Source organism: Cynocephalus volans, chromosome 11 (assembly GCF_027409185.1).
Source record: "Cynocephalus volans isolate mCynVol1 chromosome 11, mCynVol1.pri, whole genome shotgun sequence".
Classification (NCBI taxonomy): Eukaryota; Metazoa; Chordata; class Mammalia; order Dermoptera; family Cynocephalidae; genus Cynocephalus; species Cynocephalus volans.
The window spans coordinates 27,412,571-27,439,209 of record NC_084470.1 but is presented as its reverse complement, the minus strand read 5'-3'; the positions used below and the strand labels follow the sequence as shown (position 1 = coordinate 27,439,209).

The following is a 26,639-nucleotide window of genomic DNA, read 5'->3' as shown; positions in this document are numbered from 1 at the left end:
GAGCTGATAAGTGCATGAAGCAAGAGCCAGCAGAAGCTGCAGCTGTGCCCTTCAGATGGAGGTGGCAGGGGAGAAGAGGACCTTGGTGGCCCCCAGGACAGCAAGACCACTAATAGAGTTCCCGTGGACCCATGCAGGAGCAAGGAGCCAGAACAGCTGAATAGGGGGAGCCTTTCAGAGGCCAGTGAGTCAATGCAAGGAACTGGTGCAGGGTCCGTCCCATGGGAAGTGTCTGGAGCACTGGTGGTGGGGGAGACAGGCCCACCAGGAGAACACTGGGACACAGCAAGGACAGCCGGTCCACCCCCCATCAGTGCAGGACCACTCAGAGACTAGTCAGGAGTGCAGAACTGCATGGGGTGCAGTTTGATGAAAAAACTCAGGCCCAGATCAGAGTTTCTACACAACCCAGGTGAACTGAGTCTCTGGAGAGCTGGAAGTACCTGTAAGGTCAACCATTAAGCCTTGAGCTGCACAAAAAGCCTTTTCTAGGGAAATAGTAGCAAAGCAGCAATTTAGCTCAACAACACAGCTCAAGTACTGGTTCCCACAGGAAGTTCCCCCATGTTAGAAGTAAACAAAGGACAAAAAATTAGTTCCAGCCCAGGTACAACACCAGTGCCTTGGGGCCTGCTAGGAGACATAAGGCATGGATCTGAGGACAGGACCCCCGCCCACAACCACTCACACAGCCAGGCACCTTGGGGCCTGCCCAGGAACCCAAGGTCTGGAGCCCAGGACCAGACCCCACTCCCACATCCAGGCACACTGCCAGCACCTTGGGGCTCACCCAGGGACCTGAGGCATGGAGAAAAGGATCAGACCCACCCCCCCAACCAGACACACTACGCCAGTGCATCAGGGCCCACCCGGGGACCCGAGGCATGGAGAAGAGGACCAGACCCCCCCTCCCAAAACCAAGCACAGTGTGCCACCACCTTGGGGCCTGCCTGGGGATCTGAGACATGGAGAAGGGGACTGGACTCCCCTCCCACAACCAGGCACACTGTGCCAGCACCTCAGGTGCCTCGTCTGGGGGCCCAGGCATGGAGCCAGGGACTGGACCCCCCTTGCACAACCAGGTACACTGCTAGCACCAAGGAGCATGCCAAAAACATCACCTCCATGTGGGTGGCCCACCACAGCCACCACAATAATCATGGCTGCCATGAAAGTGGCTGGAAGCCACAATCACCACTCAGATGGTCTGCCAGCCACCATAGTACATTGACACAAGGAGAGTCACCAGCAGAGATAAAGAAAAGAAGAGGATGTCTCTCTCCACAAAGCCCATTTCAGAGTGACAGAAGAAGCATCTGCTCTATGATAATATTGGGGGACCTGATCACACCTCTCAGCATTAGACAGATCATCTAGGCAACAAATCAACAGAGTAACCATTATTCTTTCAGAGGGAGAGAAGAAATCTAGGGTAATTAGAGGAGGGAGGGGGAAAGGAGAGGAGGATGGTGAAAGATTGGACAAGGGGCATGAAGAATAATTATGGTTTGTAACAATATATATGCTAGTAATATTGATTTGATCAACATATCTCAATATTGAACCCCAAAAATATGTATAATCAATTTTGATTCAATAAAAATTTTTTTAAAAAAAGATTGTGCTTGGAATTCCTTTTCAGTCATTTTGAAGGTCTCCTGCTGTTTGGGTCTGGTATTCTTTCTTTCTTTCTTTCTTTTTTTTTCTTATTTCTAATATCCCTATGTTGATGACTGAGCATCTGATGGAACAGTTGCTTCTTCTATTACTCTTGCGTGGCTTTTGAGGAGAGAGACTCCCTTCTGTAGATGTGCTTTATATTGACCATTGGGTAGGTTGTTTTAGTTTTGGTTCCAGGTAGGCACAACAGTGTAGTCTCCATGTGATAACTTCAACTGTATTTATTGTTGAAGTTGTCTGTGACTGCCTCTGTGGCCTAGGCACTGGGGCACTCATTGGTTCATTGCTGAAGTGAGTGGCACTGTGTTGGGTCATCAAGGTTGTGGATGAGATCCTGAGCCCTTGGGACTAGTGCCTGGGTGCCCTGTCTCTCCTTGGCTGAAGTGGGTGGCCCTGGGCAGAATTGCTGGCACCCTGGCTAGCATCCTGTGACCCTGATAGATGTGCTGGGCTGTACTGAAGCAATTCAGCTTGAATAAACAACCCAGGTGGGGTTTCTCTTTCCTGCTAGCAGCGGCTACTTCTGGGTCCTTGCTTCTCCTGGTTAGAGGGTGGGATGGTGGTGGCTGGAAATTTTCTCCCATACTCTATTTGGCTATCCTGAGTTTCTGCACTCACTGGCACCTCTGCATGTGTCCCTTCCTGGGTCAATGCAGTTGCATGGGTGTGAATAGGTCCCACCACCAGTTGCACATCTGCAGGGGCCTCACGATTTCCCCTGTGGTTTGGACTACTAGTGTGGGGCTGTACTTGCTCACCTCTTTCCTCTTTCCTCCTGCCTGATAAAACAGGAACACCTGGATCTGGGCGAGGTGGAGCTAGTGGCACCTCGGCTGGATGTTGGTGGAAGCGGGATGGGCTGCTGTGTGGGGAGATGGGTGGTGGCAGCAGGAACACTCTGGGGCTGGGCAGCAGTGGTGGGCTGAGGCATGAGCAAGGGGAGGATTACTGCTAGGAATTGCTCATGGCTGAGCAGATTCTTTTTGCCACAGGGAAAATTCCTCCTGTGCCAATCCTGCTATTGGTAACATGGCAGCTGAAGCTGTGAGCCTCTTTCTCCTCTCTATGCCACCATCCTGGGCTTTTGTGCTCCAGAGGGACCTCACCAGTCTCCTGCTGCATGTCTACACTCTTCCACTGGTGCTCTCATAAACATTTAGCTGTCTGTTTGTTGTTCTGGTCTTTTCTGTGGGAGGAATGCACCCTGGGCACCTCTAGTCCTCTATCTTGCCTTCTATCCCCTAACCTGAATCCACAGAGCTGCCTTTCAACCCTGTGGCAGCCAGATTGTGGTGGATCTGCAGAAAGTTCCTGGAGCAGAGACAGCTTGGCCTAAAAGGGTAAACTTTATATTATGTGTATTTTACCCAATAAAAAAATAGTTAAAGCTAGAAGGATAATTTGGAATTGGCGTATGTGGGATCTTGAATGTGTTAGCCTATAAAACAGAAACTTTTCTTACAAAAGCATAGGAAGCCAGTGAAAGGTTTTGAGTAGAACAGTAAAAATGGTAGCCTCCATTTGTAGGCTAGGTACTACGGAAAGCATTTTACATTGGTTACCTCTAAATTCGTACAGTGCTGTAAGGAAATTATTGCCTCCATTTGATTAATTTATTTTTTAACTTTTTATTTTGAAATAATTTTAGACTTAAGAAAAGTTGCAAACAACGTGCAGTGAGTTTCTGTACACCCTTTACCCAGCTTCCTCTAATGTTAACATCTTATGTAATCATAGTGCAATCATCAAAAACAGGAAAAGTAACGTCATTACAATATTACTAACTGAACTACAAACCTTTGAATTTTATGTCTACCCCCCCTGTCCTGCAATGTCCTTTTTCTGTTCCAGGGAGACTTCCACACTGTATTTAGTTGTTGTCTTAGCCTTCTCCAATCTGTGACATTTCCTCAATTTTTTATTCTTTTATGACTTTGGTACTTTTGATGAGTACTGGTTATGTATTTTGTAGAATGTTTCTCAATATGGGTTTGTCCGATGTTTTCTCATAATTAAATTGACGTTATATATTCTGGGCAAGACTACTACAGAAGTGATGTTGTGTCTTTTTCTGTTCATAATATCAGGTGTACAGGATCCTGATATGCTTTTTTACTATTGGTGTTAATCTCGATCTCTTGAATAAGTTGATATCTTCTTTGCAGATGGTGGTTCCCCAGTTATTGAATAAATTCTGGGTTAGCAGTTTTCAAACTTTTTAGCCCCAGGACACCTTTTCACTCTTAAAAGTTGTTCAGGACACCAAAGAGCTTTTATTCATATGGTTATATCTGTAGGTATATGCCAAATCAGAAAGTAAAACTGAGAATTTGAAAAATAGTCATATAAAAACAACAGTAATAAACCTACTACATGTTAACAGAAATAGCATATTTATTATGAAAATTAATTATATTTTCCAAAATAAAAAATTTTGAGAAGAGTGCCATTTTTTACATTTTTACAATTTTTTTAATGAGTGGTCTAATAGAAGGCAGCTGGGTTCTCATATATGCTTTATATTTAGACTATTGTGATATCACCTGCCATGTAGTCTCTGGAAAACTCCACTGTATACTAATGAGAGGACAAGAGTGAAAAAGGCAGATAACATCTTAGTATTGTTATGAAATAGTTTAGAGTTTGGACTCCCTGAAAGTGTCCCAGGAATCCCTGGACCAGTCTTTGAGAACTGCTGCTCTCGGCTTGAAGTGAGATGCTGAAAGAGCCAGCATTAAATATTCTAAGATATCATGAATAATTTATCTAGTTGTACTGCCCTGTTAAACAATTTTTAATAAACTGGAGAAAGGATAATGAAGCAGCAGGAGCTCATTTCATGAATAGGGTGCTCTAAGGTAAAAGCTCTAGTCTATTTGAATTTCATGGGTGTGAAATCACTAATAAGCAGAATTAATGTTGCCAGTGTTATTGTAATGGTCATAAAAATGTGCAGTCTTACTAAAATCACACACTTTTATGCTTTAATTGACATAATTTTATATGCTAAGTAGGTAGATGCAAGATCTTGAAATTGTTTGAAGGGGCCCCCCTGTAGGGATAATTATGTGGTGAAGTATATTCATTTACTTATATATTTCTCCCAAAGAGCTTGGGAGTTTCTAAATCAATCACCCAAATGCCTAGCTCCAGCATTCTCTGGGCACAGCAGTTTTTCATCATCGAGGAATCCCAAGTAAGATGCAAATTGTCTGATAAATTATTCTGTGTTACTCTTCAACTGTTCAGAAAAATAGTCCTTGGGAGAGTTGTAGCATCAGCAAGTGCAATCAGTGAGCAGGTTGATTTTCAGCCTTTATCATTATGGAAATAAAACCTTCAGACTCTGGGAGGTGGTGACAGTGAAATGTGTTCTGGGCTTGGTGGCATGGGATTTCAGAGAATATCTTTAGATCAACTGTTCTATGTCAACACTGATAAATTACATGTACAACTATCTCTATTTCAGTTTCTCCAGTTATATTCTTAAATGAATGCACTCCTATTTTGTTTAATTTTATCTTGGGAATATATAAAATTATTTTAGTTGAATGGTTTATAAAAATTAGGTGAAGACAGTTAATGTACTGATGGAATAAACAATTCTAGTTGGGTACACAGCAAAAACACTGATGAAACCCAATTTATATCTCTATACATATACCTCTTCCATTGTCAAGATTTATTAGATTCTATAGAGTTTTCTAGGGGCTTTTCAGTAGAATCCTAATTATTAATTCAGATCTAAGAGTCAGAAATGTGTGACTTTTTAAAACTTTAATACTGATAATTTTTCTCTTTCTCGCTCAAAATAATCATTTTCATTTTATTGAATGAAGCAACCCAATACTTACGCTATTTGATTTAAGTTTTTATAAGTTTATCTTTTCTAGTTAAATATTTCAGTAGTTATTATTAAACTATTTTAACTGTGAATTTTGTTTGTTTTAAGTTGAGTTTTACAAATGATTAACTAGGAGAAACCACAACATTTATAAAGTACAAAATATATTTTTCCCTTTTATTTCTCTAGGAAAATTTGTCCCACCTATCATGCAGTTGGATGCATCTTCTCAACTTTTTTTTTTGTATGATAAACATAAAGCAAGAAGTCTGCGTAAGTGTGCATGGTATAGTGAGTAATCAAGAGATGTAGAGTAAGAAGATCTGAGGTGCACTCCATCCTTCCCACACCGGATGTGTGATGTCATGTTCCCTAACTTTTCAAGTCTTGATATAAAATATAAAATATTCAAGTCTTAATATAAAATGGGTTCTAAGGCAATATACCAGGCTGATCATGGAACCCTCCCATTACCCAAGTCTAAGCAGCTCTCATCTCACCTGAAGTTTTGAACTTGCCTATGTGGTTGGAAACTGCATAGTCTTTTGCCTCCAACTAGTTCATTCTCTACATGCCTACCCAAATGATCTAAAATTTATTTTATTTGAATTGACACAATTTACAATAGCTAAGATATGGAATCAACCTAGGTGTTCAACAGTGGATGAATGGATAAATAAAAATGTGGTATGTATACACAATGGAGTACTATTCAACTATAAAAAAGAATGAAATCCTGCCATTTGTGAGAACCTGTCACTGCAGGACATTATGTTAAGTAAACCAGGCACAGAAAGACAAATACCACATAACCAAATGATTTTTTAAAAATGTAAATCATCTTGCCATTGCTTGATTAAAACCCTCCAATGGCTTCTGTTATAAATAGAATAAAAAACAGAAAAGCCTTCACATGGCCTGCAAGGCCCCTGCTTACTTGCTCCTCCCCACTGTACCCTCCAATCTCACCCCTTGCCACATTGCATCTCACTCTTGTTAGGGTGACCAGCCATCCCATTTGTTGGCCTGGGACTTTCTCAGTTTTAGCGTTCAAAACCAGAATGGTTGGCCACTACTCCTGATGGTCCAGCCATACTGGCTTTCTTTCTGTTTCTTGGGTGTGCCCACATCTTTCCTACTTTTGCAAAGGCTGTTTTTCCTAGAAGCTACATCATATTATCTTACCGTGTACCTAGCTCATGCTTATTCATCCTTCAGGCCTCAGATTAAATGTCATGTTTGTGGAGAATCCTCTCCTGAGCCACGGATATAAATTGGATCCCATGTGTTATTCTCACTAATACTCACATTAGCACCCCCGGGGCTACTGCGTGCAGTTTTCCCTGCTGTGCACGGCACAGCGTCAGGCACCCGCACAGATGATGTGAACGGTGCTCTCTGGAGTTGTGCAGTGAGTTGGTGCTGGAACCCTGTTCTTTTTCTTTATACCCTTAATAGTTGTAATACATATAATATTTATAAATATATATAAATAGGAATATATATTTCAGAATATATATATATATTTAAGAAATTTTTATTCACCCCATTGGTCCATAAGCTTTATTAGAGTAGGAGCTCTGTCAATTTTGATCATTTTTATACCCACTAATCAGCATAGTTAGTGATTTGTAAAATGTTCCCAGTAAATTGAGAAATGATGACCAGTAAAATATCTAGGTTCTACTGTGATACAAAACTCTTATTGAATGTTTTTTCAAATACCCTACCAGCAGTCCTAAAGACTTTCTGGAGAGATGCAATGATAAACAGATCAATAGAACAAAAAGAGAATTCAGAAACTTGCCTGAATACATTTGTAAATTTAGTGTATAAAAATGCATTGTTTTATTTAGTGAAGAAAGAAGATTTTTTAATAAGTGGTCTTAGAAAAATTGTCTGTCTGAAAAAAAAATAGATTCCTACTGAATGCTACCCACAAAAATAAAATCCAGTCGATTAAAAAACTTAAGTATATAAAACATTAAACAAATAACAAAATAAAATATTGGAGAATAATTTCATTATCTTGGAGTAAGGAATTTCTTTATAATTATGCCATAAACTCAGAAGGCATAAAAGACTTACAGAATTGTCTACATAAAAATAAAAAACTTCTATATAGCAAAAGACACATTAAAGTTAAAAGAAAAGTGAGAAATAACAAAATATTTGCAATTCTTATAATGATACAATTTGTAATATGTAAAATATACATGATATCTATCAATCTATCTGTCTATCTGTCTATCTACTTAGTCTCTGAGAGCAATAGGAAAAACAACTCAGAAGAAAAATCAGCAAAGGAAATTGCCAAACAATTTCATGAAGAATTACCACAAATAGCTAATAGTGATTCAACCTTATTAATTATTAAATAAGTGAAAATTAAAACTGTAATATGTCACCTCTTTGTAAAACACATAGACAAAGATGTACAAGACTGAGAATATACAATGTTAGAAAAAATGTAGGGAAAACCAGAATTGTTTATACATTGTTGGTAAAATTTCATAATCATTTTGAAGAAATATTTCAAAATATTTTTAAAGAATTAATATTTTCATTCAGCTATTTAAGAAGATGATACTTTTCTGGGTATTGAGGATGCAATAATTTTTAAAAAGTCCCAAACATTATGGAATATAACATTCTAGAGGAGAAGTTAGAAAATGAATTAATAAACACAAATAGAAATAAAATATAGTATCTTATAAAACACAATGGTGTTCTACTTTTGATAATGTAGGCTAGGTAATGCAACAGATTTTCACTAGAGTAGACTACTTTTCACTAGACTAGACACAGACTAGACCCACAAATACTTGAGATATTGGAATGAGCTGACATAAGCTATAAAATAATGATGCTTCCTATGTTTAAATAAACAAACAAATAAAGCTTGAACATATTTGCAGGAAACAAGAAACTATAAAAATCATATAGCCTATTAGGAAAAGAACCAAATTGAACTTGTAGAAGTGAAAAATGCAATACATTGAAATTAAGAGCTCAATGAATGAGTTTAACAGCAGATTATATACAGCTAAAGCAGAAATTAATGAACTGAAAGAAAGGTCAGAAGATGTAACGTGAAGAGACAAAACATGGGAGTTATAGAAGAAAGAGCAAAAAACATGGAGGATACAGTAAGACCTAAAATCAAGATTTTTCCCTTCTAAGGTTGAAAAGGCCTTTGCTACATACTGGGGACTCTGGGCTTCACTGACAATGAAGTGTTTTAGACTTTCCAAATTCACCGTGGACGGATGCCTTGCAAGCAGCTGGGGATTTGAATGAGGGGCTGCTCCTAGCTCCGTTGTTTATAGGATATTTATCCACAGTGACCAGTAGCTATTTATTGTTAAAATCAAGGGTTGACAAGCTTACTTAAAAGGTTGATAGCAAATATTTCAGGTTATATGACATACCACCTCTGTCACGACTAAACTCTGCTGTTGAACACTGGCATTATATGAGTAGGGAGAAAACAGCCATAGACAATATAGACTGTGGCTGTATTCCAACAAAACGATATTTACAAAAGAAGGCAGCCCAGATTTGGCCTGCAGGCCATAGTTTGTTGACCTTTACTCTAAGTCATTTTTTGCCTAATACCTTTGTGTTCTGAGAATATTGGTAAATACACTAACTGCACTGGAAAATGTAAATGTAAAAGGAAATTTGTTTGCTAAGATGTTCTCTTTCCCTTTATTGAAATTTGGCTTTGGCTTCACTGAAATAAAAAACTTTTAATACTGTTACCATGCAAATGTACAATACATCTATTTCTTCCTAGTTATTAAATAGGGAAAAATTAATTTTCTAGTGGGATGACTTAGCACTACTGTTTACGAAAAGAATTTTACTCAAATCAGTAGGCGTGCCCTGGGCTCTCTCATTGTTTGCAGCTCGAGGACAAAGTGTACACACATGCTCTGAGGGAATATTAACAGGGAGAAGGCACTGAACCTTGTGACTTCAAGATTTTCTCCATTGTGGGTGTTGATTTTGTGGGAAAGTTATCAGCTAAACATGAGTGAGAATTCAGTAAACACCATGGCTGAGCAATTCAGGGCAATCTTAAAGGGCCCAGTCCAGACCAGGAGGCCAGGTGAACTGGAGATAGGGAGGAGGGAGATTCACTGTGCTTGAGAATCTCACCTCTGTGTGGCAAGATGGTGGGGTTGGGTGGGCTTTGTACAAAGTGAACTAAAGATTAATTTGGGTTTGGAATGTGGGTTGGATAAAGGCAAAGTCATAACTGGGTAGGGCTAGATCAAATTGAAATGTAAGTGGTAGATAAGAAGTGAAAGTGTTGGTCCAAAGAGTTGAGGGACAAGAATTAGTTGGAGATGTGGGTCAGGTTAAGCCATTCAGGCACTTTTGGATGGAGAACAGATAAGCACCTGGACTTCCATTACCTGTTCTTAGGTGAGGAACGTGGCAGGAAGGTGTCTGATTAGGGGAACCACAAATAGGGCATAGGAATCAAGTGTCAGAAAAAAATTAAAAGTTTTCTGAGTATAACAGCTGCTATCAGTGCTGCCTATATCCCATTTGACCCCTTTACCATTTTCTTGTGCTCAGTCTCCCATCTGTGTTGCTTTTCCACTCTGTTTCCTTTGCTGTGCAGAAGCTTTTTAGTTTGATATGACGCCATTTGTTTATTTTTCCTTTTGTTACTTGTGCTTTTGGGGTCTTATTCATAAAGTCTTTGCCCAGTCCCATGTCTTGAAGTGTTTCCACTATGTTTTCTTCTAGGAGTTGTATAGTTTCAGATCTTATAATTAAGTCTTTAATGCATTTTGAGTTGATTTTGGTATATGGCAAGAGGGATAGGTCTAGTTTCATTCTTCTGCACATGGATATTCAGTTTTCCCAGCAACATTTACTGAAGAGGCTGTCTTTTCCCCAATGTATGTCCTTAGTGCTTCCGTAAGTACTTGTGTTGATTTCTGGGTTCTCTGTTCTGTTCCATTGGTCCATGTGTCTGTTTCTAGAGACATATTTTATAAAAATTACCAATGGATGGAAGAGTATGAACATTCCACTGCCTGCCTGTTCATTGGCTCTAGAGCTCTGTGAGATTAAGACAAAGTTAAGCCTTGTGGGACTCTTCTTGATACCATCTTTCTAATAAATAACTTTAATAAAAATCTTTATCTCAGAGCCTTTTTCTGGGGATCCTTGAGTAAGACACCTAGCTTTCAAAAATTTGGAAGTAATACCTGGCTATTATAAGTGATCTGGTGGAGTTTTTCTCATCAGTTTTCCTTGAATTAGGCTTTAAAAAAATTTTTTTTTAATTTGGGTGATTTTATTTGTGTGCTGTCTGTGTCACAAGATGAGCATTTAAATAGCTGCATCGGTAATCAACAAAGGAGATGATTTTAATGAATCTCTGAGGCTTTTGTGCTGACACTTTCTCTATGGTTATGGGTACAACACAGAACACCCACATCTGCCAAAAGGAACCACTCTTTAAGGTGGCCTGTTTACTTGGTTCTGTCTGTGGTAGGCATCAGTGTCTCGACACACACAGGTTCACCAGAGAAATTTGAAAACCCCAGACAAAGTGACAGTGACAAGGATTTTATGAGAATAACTGTAAAGAGAATTCTACTAGAGGATTGTAGACAATTTACTGTGACTAGTTAGAGACAAAGAGCTTTGCACAATAGGCTGTAGATTCTGATAGTAGTTTTGGGTTTCTGTTTGTTCAGAAACTAGTGATCACTCTCACCATAAAGTCAGCATTTAAGTGTCAAGATGTTCCTTAGCACTGGAAGTGGCCTGGAATTCTACGGTTTGGGACATTTGCAAGCTGTATGGGAGTCCTCTTTGACAACTTCATCCTCTCTGTTAGAATCCAAGTTGTAAAAGAATACTCCTGTTAGATCCTGTCATGGCTAAGATGTGTCAACTTGGCTAGGTAATGGGACCCCATTGTTTGGTCAAACACCAGTCTAGATGTTGTTGTGAAGGTGTTTTTTAGATGTGATTAAAATTTAAATCAGTAGATTTTGAGTAAAGCAGATTACCCTCCATAATGTGAGTGGCCCTCAATCCAATCAGTTGAAGACCTTAAGGGAAAAAGACTGACCTTCCCCAAGGAAGGAATTCTGCCTTCAGAATTCCTTTGGACTCAAGATTACATTAACTCTCCCGTGAATCTCCAGTCTTCTGGTCTACCCTGCAGATTTTGGACTCACCAGCCCCCAAAATTGTGTGAACGGGAGTCAATTTTTAAAAATCCCTCTCTCTATGTGTATGTGTGTGTGTGTGTATGTATGTGTATATATGTATCTAAATATATCTGTATGTATATATGTGTATCATGGATATATTATATATAAATGATATATTTTGCCTACTACTCTGAGAGCATGTCAATGGAAGCTTTTCCAGGTTTTATAAGCCATGAAAGATATCTTTTTAAATTTGGGTTTACAAATTTATTTGTAATAAATAAATTTGTTCTCTATGACCAGATCACAGTCAACAAGAATTACCTGGATCAAGAAAGGGTAGGTCACCCAGAGAAAAACCAAACTGCAATAGAAATTTTTCCTAAGTGCAATCAGAAAAGTTTGCCTAAGCTGATATGTATGATATGCGCTTCCTTTAATGAAAATTTTAAATGAATGCCATGTCCACAGTATCCATGCTGTAGGTTTCCCTTGTGTTTTCCTTTGTGATCACTGGCTCATCTTTCTATATTAAGTTTGCCTCTTCACATTGTTGAGCTAAGAATGTTTTACGCCAACAAGCATCTTCTAGCAGTTTCCTGACTGCCTCCAGCTGGCTGGTTAACAGAGGGGAGCTGCCAATGGGAGATAAATGTTTTCTAGAAGACTGGAGATGGAAAAGAAAAATTGCGACTCTAGGATTTCATCAGAGGAAATTTTATTTGGCATACAAAATGTTCTCTCTGCCAACAAACAAATAAGTTGCTAAATGCACTGCAATGCACGTGAAAGAAACGTTGTTAATGAGGAAATACAGCCAGAGAAATTTGAGAGGAGGCAGAGGCCTCATTTTGGTAGCAATTTAAATTCTTTAGCTTTGTGAAAGACTTAGTTAAAATCTCAGTTCTTGACAGAAGCAGACAGCAGTGGTCTATTTTTTCTTTTTTTGGTACTAAATGTGTGGTTCATTGACCAACAGCATCTCCATCAGAAGTGCAGAATCTCAGGCCTCACTCCAGACCTACCAATCAGAGTCCAGATTTCATCAGGTTCCCCAGATGATTTATATGCACACTGGTTGTAATGGACTGCATGTTTGTCCATTACAAAATTTATATGTTGTCATGTTTGTTTCATGCTTGTCTCCCCAAAATTTATATGTTGAAACCCTAATCCCCAATGGTATGGTATTTGGAGGTAAGGCCTTTAGGAGGTGATTAGGTCAGGAGGGTGAAGCCCTTATGATGGGATAAGTGTCCTTGTAAGTAGAGACATGACAGAGCTTGCTTCTTGTCTGTCTGTTCTCTGCCATGTGAGGATACAAGAAGAGGACGGCTATCTGAGAACCTTCACCTGATACTGGATCTGCTAGCACATTGGTTTTGAACTTCCAGCCTACAGAACTGTGAGAAATGAATTTCTGTTGTTTTAGCCACCCACTCTGTGTATCCTGTTATAGCATTCCAAACTAAGACATTGGTCTAGTCCATAACTACATGTCAGAAATTTATAAGCCTTAGAGCAGAAAAGTACCCTGAAATCATCTAGTTCAGGCTCTGGTTTTTAGGCTGGTGAGTGAGTACTATTATCATTCTACAGATGAGATATCTAGGGTCCAGGGAACTTAAACCCGTTGCCTAAAGTCACAGAAGTAGGTGTCTTCTGCCACTGAACTCAGCACCCAGCTATTGTATTGACTTTCTCACGGTCTCTGTGCAGTCCCCCTGTATTTCCCCTTGAGAAAATAGATTTCCTGGCCTGGATTTATTTTTCTGACTCTGTTAAAGAAAAAAACAAACTGTTCCCAGTCATTTTGGGTTTTGCTTTTCAAACCAGAAAAAAAAAAAAAAATGTTCAGAGAAATATTATAGTTTTGCCTGAGGGAGAATCATTTTGACACATAGGATAAAAGCACAGACTCTAGAGCTTGAAGGAGACCTATTTCCAAAAGGATTGTGGAACTTATTTCTGTCGTGGTGTGTGTGTGTGTGTGTGTGTGTGTGTTTGTGTAGGGTGGGAGTGGAGAGCCTCTAGTGCACTTGATCAAATATAGAGATGTCACTTTGAGAAAAACTTCCAGCAGAACCTGCTGTCCTATATATAAAAAAAGGTACTGTACTATACTTAATTTAGCCCTCCACACAGAAAGGGTCATGAATATGCATTCTGGATAAGAAAATTATTTCTTTTCACAGTTTCATGTGTGATACTGTAGACTAAGCTAATCAACATAGTTAATTTTAGCCCTAGTGTTGAGGGTTTATTTTAGAAAAGGTCAAAGCACTAACCTATAGCTTGTGTGAGAGAAAAAAAGCATTGAAGAGATTTAAAACTGAGCAACTGCTCTGCACCTCCCCGCAAGACTCTAAACACATTGTTTGTATCTGGGGTTCAGTTCCACTTGCAGTTAGTGGTATCCTTGACAAGATGGACTTGATCCCTGCTGTGCCATGTAAGACATTGTCTATTGTGGGGATCTGGGAGGTCCATGAGCTGCCTTTTTCTGAGGCAGAGGGTGGGATTGGGCATCTATTAACACTCTACATGTAGATAATATGTAAAAGAAGGTGGAAAAAGGTATCTTACAGATAAGAAGGTTTGATTTGATATGTCCTTTGATGTGGCACTGGGGGCCATGCAGAGGCCCAGGCCTGGGGCGGGACGGAGTCCCTGCCTATCTCTGCTTAGTCCAGGACTGTGAGAGCCAGAGCACCTCCAAAGGCTTGAGGTCGCACCTTCTCTTTGTAGGGGTGGGGACTGGTGATGGTGGATGGCATGCTGGCCAGGGGGGGAACTGAGGGTCAGAGAGGTGAATGACCCACATCCCAGGGCTTCAAAGAAATCTAGCCAAAATTAAAATTCGAGGCTGTGCCCAGCAAAGCTAGATATATAGAGAGAGGAACTCAAGAAGCAGAGCTGTCCAATAGGATTTTCTGCAACATTGGAAGTATTTTACAATCTTGTCACAGGTGACTATTGAGCCCTTGAAATGTAGTGAGTGCAACTGAATTTGTTTTCTTATTTAATTTTAATAGTTTAAATTTAAATAGCCACATGTGACTAGTGGCTACCATATTGGACAGGGCAATTCTAGGAGCAGCACTTTAAAGGAATGAAGTTGGAAAGCAAGAGCGAGCTCTGAGAAAATTGTAGAGAGTTCAGGTTACAAAAGTCAAGGTTCTGACCCAAAGGTACATATGAAAACCATCTGTAAAGCATCAGAAAAATAAAGCTGCCTGGACCCAGCCCAGGGCTACCCAATCAGAGTCCCTTTTGGTACATTCCTTTAAATGAGAGCTAGCAAATTCATTGGTAGGAGGGGGCAGGTCTGGGAAAGTGGGTTGCAAACAGATGATAAAAGGCCTTGCCTGTCAAACTGAAAACTTTGTACTCAATTTTATTGGGGGGAGTCATTAAAGAGCAATGTGGTTAGGGCTTTAGGCAAGATTTGTGGCAGTGTAAGACAAGATGGAGGTGGAAGATTAGAGATACTGCAGAGCTGACTTTTAAAAAGATGCCTGGGCTGTTCATTTCTCTCTCAGACTATGAGCATGTTTATTTCATTGGGAGCTGCCCATGCTCTTCCCTGGACTGAACATTGGTTCAAAATGTTCCTTAGCAGATAGACTGCTACAAGCCTCCAGCCCCACTAATGAAATAGAGACGTAGCAGCCGTTTGCAATGTAGAGAAACAGCCTCTCTGAGATGTCCAGCTGGGGCCCATGGTGTCTGTAAAAGGGGGTGAATCACCACTGAGGGCAGGAATGATTGCTGGTCTTAGAGTGCACCCTTCCCTCCCTCTGACTTCTGAGCTCCAATGAGCAATCTTAACAGCCACCACCGGGAACTAGGACACAGTGAGAACTGTGTTCTAGACCCAGCTGATGACTCACTGCATAGCCCTGATGTTGTTTCACAGTGGGGGAAGAGATAACTTTTAAAAATTGAAAAGGAAAAATAAAATCCAATGTATGCTGAATTGAAGTTTAGAAATTGACAAAATGTCTTTTCCAGACAGCAAAGTTTCAAAGCATTGTTTCTGTTCTTCTAGTAGTACAGAGGAAAGTACGTTGAGGGGTGAGAGACTGAGTACCCTTATTAGCTCCTGGGAGAGCAGAGGGCTGGGGTTTTAGGAATTGTTTTTGCCTAGTTGGTGGAATTCATCTATCTGTCTTCCTGAAGGACATGTTACCTCTGCCTGAGTGTTTTTCTCTAGCTCTGCTGTTGGCCCTTTCAGTATAAATGCTTCCTCTACATACCAGAAATGGTGTAACTTAGATGTCAGCGTGGAATCCCCTGCCCCTGGGAGATTTGGGAAGCTTGGCTCAAACTGCAGCTAGCTGAGCGCTCTCTTCATAGTTGCTGAAGACGCCCTGCTGCAGGCTTCCCTGTCTCTACCTGGGTTCAGGTTCGCAGGCTGAAGGCCTGTGTTTGGCACTTACTGGTTCGGGCATCAAACCTAGCTTTTTCACCTATGCCTGGTGTTTGACGAGTTTGGTATCTCACAGAGCGCGTGACCTTCCACCATCTCTCTGGCTCTGACCCCCGCCCCACCGAGTTTCCCTACTGCTTTCTGGAGTAAGGCCAAAGCCATCCTCTGTCTCTGTCAGAAGCGGTCATTGTATCATTTTCGTCCCCAGAACTTTTGTCAGGTATTTTTCTAAACAGTTTCTTAGGAAGAATTTTCATACCAACTATTAAGAAAACTAACGCTTCCTATCCGCTGAAGTAATGATAACTGCCATTTATTGAGCACCTATGTTCTAGGCATTATGCTAGAAGAACATTTTAAGAAGACTAAACATCCAGTAGACTAGACCTCAAAGAGAAAAAAATGTAGCCATCTGAGATATAATCAGTACCTGACAAATGACTCATTTCAGCGGTGTCCACAGGTTTGGGCTCTTTTGTTTTCTAGGAAGTCTGGCTATTGTCCTGAAAGGGATGTTTGTCTTACTGCTTAGCATGACTTATTTTTTATAATATTTTATGTTATAACTATGAATTAAGATATTATTATTGCAATGCTTAAGTCTTTGGCTGGGTTCCTTAGAAGCAGAGCCTGAGATAGGTATTCTGATGCATTATTTTATTGTGGAGAGATCTAAGGGTTGGAGATGGTTGGGGGTTGTGTCTGGACAGGGCAGAGGAAGGAGCTGAGCAGGGATGTGTTCTCAGCTGGAGACTAGTCCCAGCCCAATCCCACAGGTAGCTCTGGGGCATGAGTAACACCACAGAGGTGGTTTTACTTCAAGTCAGTCAGTCATTGCCCAGGACTGCCCCAGGGGCAGAGGTGAGGCATCACTTCTTTGATAAGGAGCTTCTTTGATCTCAAAGAAACTCTCTGGAAAAGGGGGTATCTGTGTGCTATTAGCAGCTGTTATGGGCTCAATTGTGTCCCCCTAAAATTCACATGTTTATAGTCCTAACCACCAGTTCTTCAGAATATGACTGTATTTGAAAGTAAGGCCTTTAAAGAGGTGATTAAGTGAAAGTAAGCTCGTTATGGTGGGCCCTAATCCAGTCTGATTGGTGCCCTTATAAGAAGAGGAGATTTGGACTTACAGAGAGACACCAGGGGTGAGTGTGCATAGAGGGACGACCCTGTGAAGAGACAGCAAGAGGAAGGCCAAGGAGAGAGGCTTCGGAGGAGTACAACCTGCCAGCACCCTGATCCCGACTTCCAGCCTCCAAAACTGAGAGAAATAAATGTCTGCTGTTTAAGCCACCCAGTCTATGGTGTTTTGTTACGGCAGCCTTAGCTGACTAATATAACAGTCAACACTCAGAGCAGCTAGAGGATGAGTGTACCAATTATATTTTGAAGCGTAGTAAGGGGGTTTGGGTGGGACATCAATGGTATCCACTGCACCCACTTACAAATGAGGAAACTGACCCAGAAAAGGGAAGTAGCCAGCCTAAGGTCACATACCAATAAGCAATGGAGGCAGGATTTGATGCCAGTCCAACTGTACAGCTTGTCCTCTTAGTCACTGCTTTGTCTCACCACCCCTTGGTGGAAAGCAGTCCATCTCCGAAGCAGCAGACGTCACCAGTTAACTTGGGCTTCTAGTCCTTTTTTTTCTAATTTGTGCCGAGTTTACACACGATGGAGCTCCTGGGGGAGACTGAGGCAGCTCAGCCCATGTAATGTCTGTGTCTGTGTGCCTTCACAAGGCATTGTTTTGTACTCTATTGTTTTGAGAATGCTGTGGCATATTTATCAAATGTTTCCTCTACATATAAGGAAATGACATTTTTATTTAAAACATTTTTATTAAAAAATGAATTTGGGCAATCTTTTTGATAGCCACAAGTGTCATTTTTAGGAAAATAAGACATCCTTTGAGAACCGCCTTGTCAGTATAATAGTAACTATTCCCATTCTGAGCACTGCCATTCCCAATTTGTAATGGGAGAAGATGGTCTTTGGAGAGGATACATTGAGATATAACAATAAATTGCTTTATTCTTATTATTGCCTGTTAAAAGAATGAATTGAGGCAAATTGAATTCTACAAAGTTTAATTTAGTGAGAGAAAAAAAAGATTCATGAATTGGGCAGTCTTTCAAGTCAGCACAGATTAAAAAGGACTATGCCCTGAAAACTCATGGGCAGTTAGATTTATTGACAGGAAAAGGGAAGGGAGGTACAGAACAGTTGACTGCCTGCAGTTGGCTGAGATTCAGCTATTGTCACAGAAGCACACTTCTAAGTTAGGGTTTCAATTTGCCCACGTGCTTATGTGCCAAGTTAGGTTGCGGTTCCTACGTAGGAACTCAAGAATGAGTATGGAGGCTTTCAGAGGCCAAAGCTTTGGTTTGATTTATTTAGCAAGACTTATAATAGGCTTAGTTTGGTATTTTGGCTTGGTGTAATAAAGCAATTGCCCCCTTCAGAAAACTAGGAAAGAAAGGAAAAATAAAAGACATCTCTGGGTAGCTGCCCACTGCTGAGGGCTCCACCCATCTCCAGCTTGCCCTATGACAGAATAAATTCCATCCTCTCTTTATGAAGAGATTTCCTCCCCATAGGGTAGATATAGTAAGAACCACTTTTAGAAGTGTCTCTTGAATGCTGTACTTCCTGGGAAAAGGTTCAGAAGGCTGCAAGTGAGTCTGTTGGGTTTCCCAGATCACAAGTCATTGGTCACCCAGCTCAGCTCACATTAATTGTGATACTATTATTAGATATGCAAAGGGAGGCAGGGTGATCTCGTGGCTGCAGCAGAGTCTGGGGCACACGGAGACAGCCGCGGTTTCACAGCATGTGTGTGTCGTGGCTGCAGCAGAGTCTGGGGCACACGGAGACAGCCGCGGTTTCACAGCATGTGTGTGCTCTCACACTCTGGGTCATCTTGACTGAGTCCTTGAACTTAGTGGGCCTGTGGGATGTAGCTGGGAATTTTAGTATGAAGACTTTTGTTTTGCTGTTCAAAGGTATGACTACATCTGAGATATAAGTTCAAAGTATGTGAGGAAAAGGAAAGGGGGTGGGGTTCTTAGGGACAAAATATGTATCTCCTTCCTCTCCTCCTCCCCCACATAGAAAGATGAGGAAATTTTTTGCGTGTGATTCTACATGGTAGTTTGAAAGTCCTTATCTATTAGAGATTTATGCATTCATTGATTCAACAAGAAGTTTTGAGTGTCTGCTTTCTGCCATGCCTTGGAAATACCATGAACAGGACTGGCATGTTACAGGGAACGCTCAGCTCCTGGCTGAGGCTCCCCAAAATTTGATATTGAACTCACAGATCTGGCTGCCTGCCTCCAGACAAAAAACAACTCAAAAGTCAAATGTTGGTGAAAATGGAAGTCAGCTTTTATTCAGGAATACTGGTGACTTGAGGAGAGATGTTGGCTAACCTATCTCTCTGGTAAAACTGAACGACAATGGCCAGGCTAAAACCATCTCAAAAGCTCAGGTTTACCGAGGGGTTTTTAAAGAGGGGGTTGAGGGAATGGAATGTAGGAAATGAAAAGCAGGAGGGAGGGGCACATGAGCAGCGAGGACTTCATGCAAGGTCCCAGGTGCAAAGTCTTGCCAAGACTCCGTCTGGTTTCTGCTCCCATCTTTGCTGTTATCTTAGCGTCTGTAGTACGTGTGAGTTTGTAGCTTCAGGCTGGCTAGAAAACAGCTTTACACTCATGTAAATAATGTCATCTTTCCCCATAACCAAGGTTCAAAATATCAAATAAGCATGGAAGAAGAGGGAACTCAGAGAAATGCATGCCAAGAAAAAAACTGTCTTTCTAAAATTTGCCTATAGCCCATGCAGTTTTAAGTCTCAACATGGCTTCAGGCTTGCTCACTCCAACAGGTATGACTCCTGCCCTCCTGGAGCTTACTATCTGCTGGGGATATTAGTAGAAGATATTTTTATTTAAGCAAACATTAAGTGCCAGTCATTGTGCTAAATTATTGGATCTCAAACTTAAGTATGCATCATGATCACCTAAAGGGCTTGTTAAACCATTGATCGCTGGATCTCTAACCTAGTTTCTGATTTAGTAGATCTAGGGGGCCTGAGAATTTGCATTACTAACAAGATCCCAAGTGATTCTGTCATTGCTTTTTTGGGGACCGCCCTTTGAGAACCAATCTGCCAGCTTGTTACATGCATTCGCTCAAGGCATACCAATGATTAGAATCATTTAGGATGGTGTTGGGTGCACAGGCTGAGATATTCCTTCTAAATAAGTTTCTTTAAAGGAAATGGTTTGGCCCTTAAGCAAAATTTGTATTTTATGAGAACTGGCTCTTTTAAAAAATTATTTAATGAATATCCTGATTATTTTAGAATTTTAAAGAGCTGCTGCAGTGATAGATGAATTATCAAGAAATTCCTCATTGACAATTGCACCTGTATGTTGTTTTCTCCTTGAAGGTCTTATAAAACACAGCAGTAGTTCTCAGAGTGTGTTGGCAGACTAGCAGCATCATTAGAAATGCAGAATCTCAGGCCCCAACCCAGACCTACTGAATCAGAAATGCTGGGCATGGGGCCAGGAATCTGTTTCAACAAGCCCTTCAGGTGATTCTGATGCACACTCAAGTTTGAGCACATCTGAGACAGAAGGTAGTGAGAAATGGGCTGAGTCTGAGGGCCCGTGGCATTCAATACTTACAGCTCCTTTAAGACAGTTTTCCAGGATGACTAAGCTTCAATTTTTCTATCTTATCCAATATCTGAAAAATATTGAACACAAGTCTACCCCTTGTGTCCAATATCTTTCAGAGTTATAGGGAAGATAATCATGACTTTTATCTTTAAACTGGTTTTACTAGGAAAGATGGAAATTCCTAGCTAACCATAAAATAGCACAAATTCAGTGAAAAAAATATAGGATTCAGGTGAATTGCTTTCTAGTCTCATCCCCACCATACAAACAGCTGTATGACCTTTGGTTGGTTACTAGCCTGTCTGAGCCTCACTTTTTTTAAACTACAAAATGGGTTTAAAAATGTCATCCTGGCTGAAAAGTTGTTGCAATAATCAAATGGAATAATGGATATGAATGTGCTTTTATAACCGTAAAGTGCTGTGCAAATATAAAGACTGTAACTTTGAGCTGCTCAACTCTTAGCTTTGTTCTCTCCATCAATGAAATGGGGACAGTCCCTTACAACTCCATAGAGATTGCAAGTGAGACAATTTGAGCTCTTCTAAAGTAAAATTAATTTCTTCTGTTCATTTTTGTGCTTAACATACAAACGTTGGAAGATATAGAGATATTATAGAATCAAATATTTTATTACCGTGCTTCCATATATATGAGAGTACTTTTATTTGAACTAGTCATGTCCTAGAGCAGTGGTTCTCAAAGTGTCGCCCCTAGACCAGCAGTATCAGTGTCACCTGGGAACTTGTGAGCAAAGCAAATTCTCCTGTACTACCCCGGACCTACTGACTCAGCAACTCTGGGGGTGGGACCCAGCAATCTGTGTTTTAACAAGCCCTGCAGGTGATTCTGACGTTCACCCAAGTCTTAGAGGAAGGGATTTATTTGGGTCTTAATTGAAAAGTTTGCCAAAGGCCACCCCATTTCTGGGGCAGGGTGATTGCTTTTCCTTTTGCCAGCATGGATTTGCAAGATCTGTGTCCAAACTGAGGCAGCCCTTATTGAATTCCTTCATACACACACTCTATCACTGCCTGCCCAGTGTAGAAGAGATCTGGAATGCCACTCCAGTGCAACTGTTACAAGGCTGACTTCAGGGTGTGAGGAAATTAAAGCTATTTATCACAGACCATTTTCCCCTTCGTGACAGGAGAAATGATCTTTAGCCTAACAAGGCTTCAAATTGGTGCATGTATGAAAAAAAAAAAACACAGATTGAACAGACTTACATTTCTTTTGACTTTTCCTTTTGAAAATGAGCACTTTTCTGAGCAGCACCAAGGTAGTGGTGCTTACTTAAATACTAGAGATGGATTCGTCCCACTCTGTTTCAGGACTCAGGCGTATGTGGCAGAATGGCATCTTCCCCTCTGACCATTTCTTTCCTTTCTCCCCTTCCTGGGAGGGAATCCTAGGTAGGAGAGGGAAAGGAACTAAGGCTCTCTGTGCACAATGAACCATGTTATGGAAAGAGAGGCTTAGCATTTTAGCCAGAGAAAGGTTTGTCTGTATTGTAGAGATAGGACCTGGTCTACTGCCTGCTTTTGTAAATAAAGTTTTACATAGACACGTTCATTTATGTATTATCTGTCTGTTTTTACATTACAAAGGCAGAGTTGGGTAGTTGTGACAGAGGTCATGTAACCTGCAAAGCCTAAAATTTTTACTATCTAGCCCTTTACAGAACATGTTCGTCAACCCCCATTGTAGAGGTTTCCTCTGAGCTGCTTGAAGGGACTCTAGATGGAACCAGTGGACAGGAAAGACAATGGGAGAATTGAGTGGTAAAATGGCCAATGGTCTGTGTGGAGTTCAGCAGAGAGGAAACCAGAGGTGTGATTCCTTATTGCGCATTTAAGTTGGATTCTGCATGGATTCTGAGTAGTGATTCTATTTAAAATAAACATTTTAAACTTGGTATATATTTGCAATTGTCTATTTATATTACTCCCTGATGTTAGGCATTACAGGCAAAACTACAGAATGTTTGCCTTATTATTTCCAGTAGTAACTAACATTTATTGAATACATACTATGTGCATAGTGCCTTGCATCCATTATACTATTTAATGTTTACAACAATCCTATGAGATGAATACTATCACCCCCATTTTACAGATGAGAAAACTGAAATGCAAAAAGTTTAAACAATGCCCAATGTTACAAAGCCATTGTTGAAAACTTGATTTAAATGCAGGTCTTTTTGATGCCAAACCCAGCATTCTAAACCAGTGTTTTCAAGCTATGGGTTATGTCAGTTTAGTGAGTTGCAACCAGCATTAAAAAAAAAATGCATAGAATGAAAAACACTAAAGCTTGTCACATGATGCACAAAACTTTGTTTCAACTCTAGAAATGTTTATGTGCATACACATACGTAAGCACATTTTTGTGCACTGTGCAACAATGTACACATTTCTTACCATGTCATAGTCAAGTTTGAAAGCAAAGGGGTGGAGAAGGAGGAATGAAGACAGAGAAAAAGGGAGAGCAAGAGAGAGAAAATATGAATGAGTAAATGAACGAACAATTGTTAAAGAGACAGAGAGACTCGGTGTGGGGGGTGGGGAGAGAGAATGGACAAGTCTGTGAAAGAGACACAGAGATTCCAGGAGAGGTGGAGGGGGAGGAGGGGAAAGAGAAGGTCTTACAGAAGTCATTTGGTTCTGTCCACCATCCCGCTCAGCAAGCAAATGCCCCAACTTGATGGCAAAACTGGAGACCTCTCAGTGAGCTTTAGTTTTCGTATATTTCTCATGCTGTGATCCTTTTGTCATTCTGAGTGTGACTCAAAGATTTTTTTGTAAAACTTGTCTCCTACATACAAATCATCTACCTCATCTGGTTCCAACTGAAAATCAGTGATCCGAAGGGAAAACAGGCTGCGTTAAAATTATTGAGAAAAAGTTTGAGAGCTTCAATATGCCCTTTCCTAAGGAATGGGCAAAGGCAGTTTTGAATATATGTAATTTTTGTCTTCTGAGCTGACTAATTTTGATTCTACTGTACAGCCTCTTATGTGTTAGTGGGAAATCATATATGACAAACAGATTTTAAAGTCTACTATTGCCAGAAAATTTTACATCCATTAGATATTTTACTTTCAAAAGATTCTGCAGTTAGTTACTGAAAAGCCCATTTTTATAGATGTGGAAATTGAGTGAACATTTGTATGAAGCTTTCGTATATACAGATGCTTTCATAAGAATTGTATTATTGAATATTCATACTAGCCTACTAGATTACACTTATGTCAATTTTACTGAAGAACCTGGAGCTCAGTAAGTTTGTCTCTTGTCCAGATTCTCATCTATGAGGTAGTAGAGCTAGATTAAAATGTTGATTCTCTGAACCCAAACTCCATATTTTCCCCGTTAGACAGAAAATAGCAATGGTGGGTTCAAAAATAGTGCTGCCTGTTACAATTTAGAGGAATAATTTTGTTGATAAGTCAGAGTGTGGTGCAAAGTCTAAAATGCCCACTGTCTTACTGTGGTAGAGCACCATTGTGTATTTTTCTCCTCTTTCTACCCAAGGATATTTTTCTATTTCTAGGCCACCATTAGCAAATTAGAGGTTCTATTGCTATGCTTTATTGTGGTCCACTCTTGGCCTTTCTTCAATGAGGATTATTATAAACACCAACTTTATTTTAGTTACTAATAATGTTGCATCAGGTAACTTGGGTAGACACTTACTGGCATCAGCTTAAGTAGGTATTCTTTTTTTAAATTTTTTTATAATAAAGGCTGGGAGTAGGTCTGAGTAAATAGGGCCCACTAGAGTGAACTCCATCTCAAAAGACTTCACAGCCTGTTAGAAAAGAATTGTGATGTTTTACCCTACTTGCCAAAATGCAATAGCTAAATATCCTATCCATCTTGTCTGGTCTAACCAGTAACATTTTCTTTAAAAAATAAATAGCCAAGAAGAATGCTGACATAGTTTTACTCCAACTGCCTCTGCTCAAAACTTTGTGTGTTGTGTATTAAAGCCCTTTAGCCAGGGCATCTTGTCCTAGTTTTGCTGTTTAATCCCCTCATTTTTAAATAAGGATTCATGCCTCCAAATGGAAAGACTTCAAAGCAGATCATTTCTTCTTGTTTCGTGGTTGTGTTCTCTTACGTTAAAAAGCTGGTTACAAATGGAACTGTCCATCCTCTTCTCTACTAGTTTCATTTTGCTGGGTGTTTATTACATTTAATCAGACACTTTCAGGAAGCTAGGATTCAGGTCTACACTTCATGAAAGCTTTGCCAATGCAAACAAAATATACATCTCTGGGAAAACATGAGGGATACTAGCCTCATTATAATTTTAATGGCTGCGATACCTGGTTATTTTTTATTCTTTATTTCAGAGATCCCAGAAGACCCTCTTGTAGCTGAAGAGTATTATGCTGATGCATTTGATTCCTGTTCTGAAGACAGTGAGGAGCAGGAAGAAGAAATAGCATTCCCAGGACAGGGGGGAGAGGTCAAGGCTGAGGGACCCCAGCCTGCTTACAGAACAAGCCAGCAGGTAGGTACCCGCTGCTCCCCACAAGAAGTCGTGGAGCTGTCCCGGGTGCTGATCAGACTCTACCAGAGAGTGTGAAGGAGGTGTTTTAACCTGAAGTGATGGCTGGGGGACTAGGGTTTGTTATAATGTATCCATGTAATTAGTCTTGATTTCTGAGGCCTGGGTGCTGGTAGGGCCCCGTGGAATTCTGAAAATCTGATCTGGACCAGGTGCATGAGGGAAGGGCTGGAGTACACAGTATTTATGGGGGGACAGGTAAGGGAGGATATGTACTACATTGTTTGCACGATGAGGAGCATCTCATATACAGCTGTGGAATGAATAATGCAAGTGTCTCTTCAGCATGGAGAATGGGATTTTAAAATATACTTTTCTGCCTGGTAATCAGGTTCTTGAATCATCTTTACAAATTTAATGCAAATACAAATTTGTAAAGACTGACTTAGTTCTGAGGATGACACACAGAGATCCTGGGCATAGGGTGTGAACTTTCTAGCTATTTCCAGCCTCTGAGTGCCCGTACTTACATATAGTGCTGAGGTCTCTCTGAGTATAAGCCCTTGTAATAGATCTCCTTAACTAGGGCAAGGCTAAGTTCTGCCTGGGCCACAGGCCAAGAAAAGCCCTGTCATGTGCTTTCTTTGTTGGGTGTCTTCAGGAGATGGAAAAATCAAGAGTTATGTGAAGAGAAAGAAGATGACTTTGGCCAATTTATGCACATATACCTCATTTTTTTATTTGGCCATAACTGGTAGCACTTCTAAGTCTATACTTCCATGAGGTACAGAAGCTTTTTATTAACTGGGAACCATTCAGCTCCTAAAATAAAAGCCAATCAGGGGCACCTAAATCAACAGAAACTTAATTTGGGGAGGTAGTTTTTGGAGTGGAGAGAAGGATGCATACAACCACTTTGATAATACATCATAATATTCAATAAATAAAAGCAATTAAGAAATGTTCTCAAGTTTTATATAAGAGAAGGAGAGAGAGAGGAAGAGAGTAGGGTATGGGTATTGGGCCAAGCAAAGAAAGGGGTGAGAGAAGAGGAGAAAGCGAGAGAGAGAGGACAAGAGAGAATTTCAGAGACAAAGACATGAGGAGAGAAACAAATAAATGTTGAGAAAAATACAGAGTGAAAGGGGGGCAGGATTCAGAATGCCAAAATAAAAAATTTCCTTATGTCATTTTCCCATTTTTTCCAATGGATGTTGGAAAAAAAAAACAGCACCTTCTACCACAAATTGAAAATATACTTTCCATTTGCTTCTGAGCCA

General features: G+C 40.3%; 1 protein-coding gene across 1 annotated transcript in view; it reads left to right on the top strand.

Annotated features, from left to right (window-relative positions):
* The window catches only part of NEK11 (NIMA related kinase 11), a 266,113-nt gene that overhangs the window by 143,301 nt on the left and 96,173 nt on the right, over positions 1–26,639 (top strand). The window contains exon 14 of the mRNA XM_063113913.1: positions 25,202–25,362. Within this exon, the coding sequence (XP_062969983.1) occupies positions 25,202–25,362 (161 nt within the window). The remainder of the gene's footprint in view (positions 1–25,201; positions 25,363–26,639) is intronic.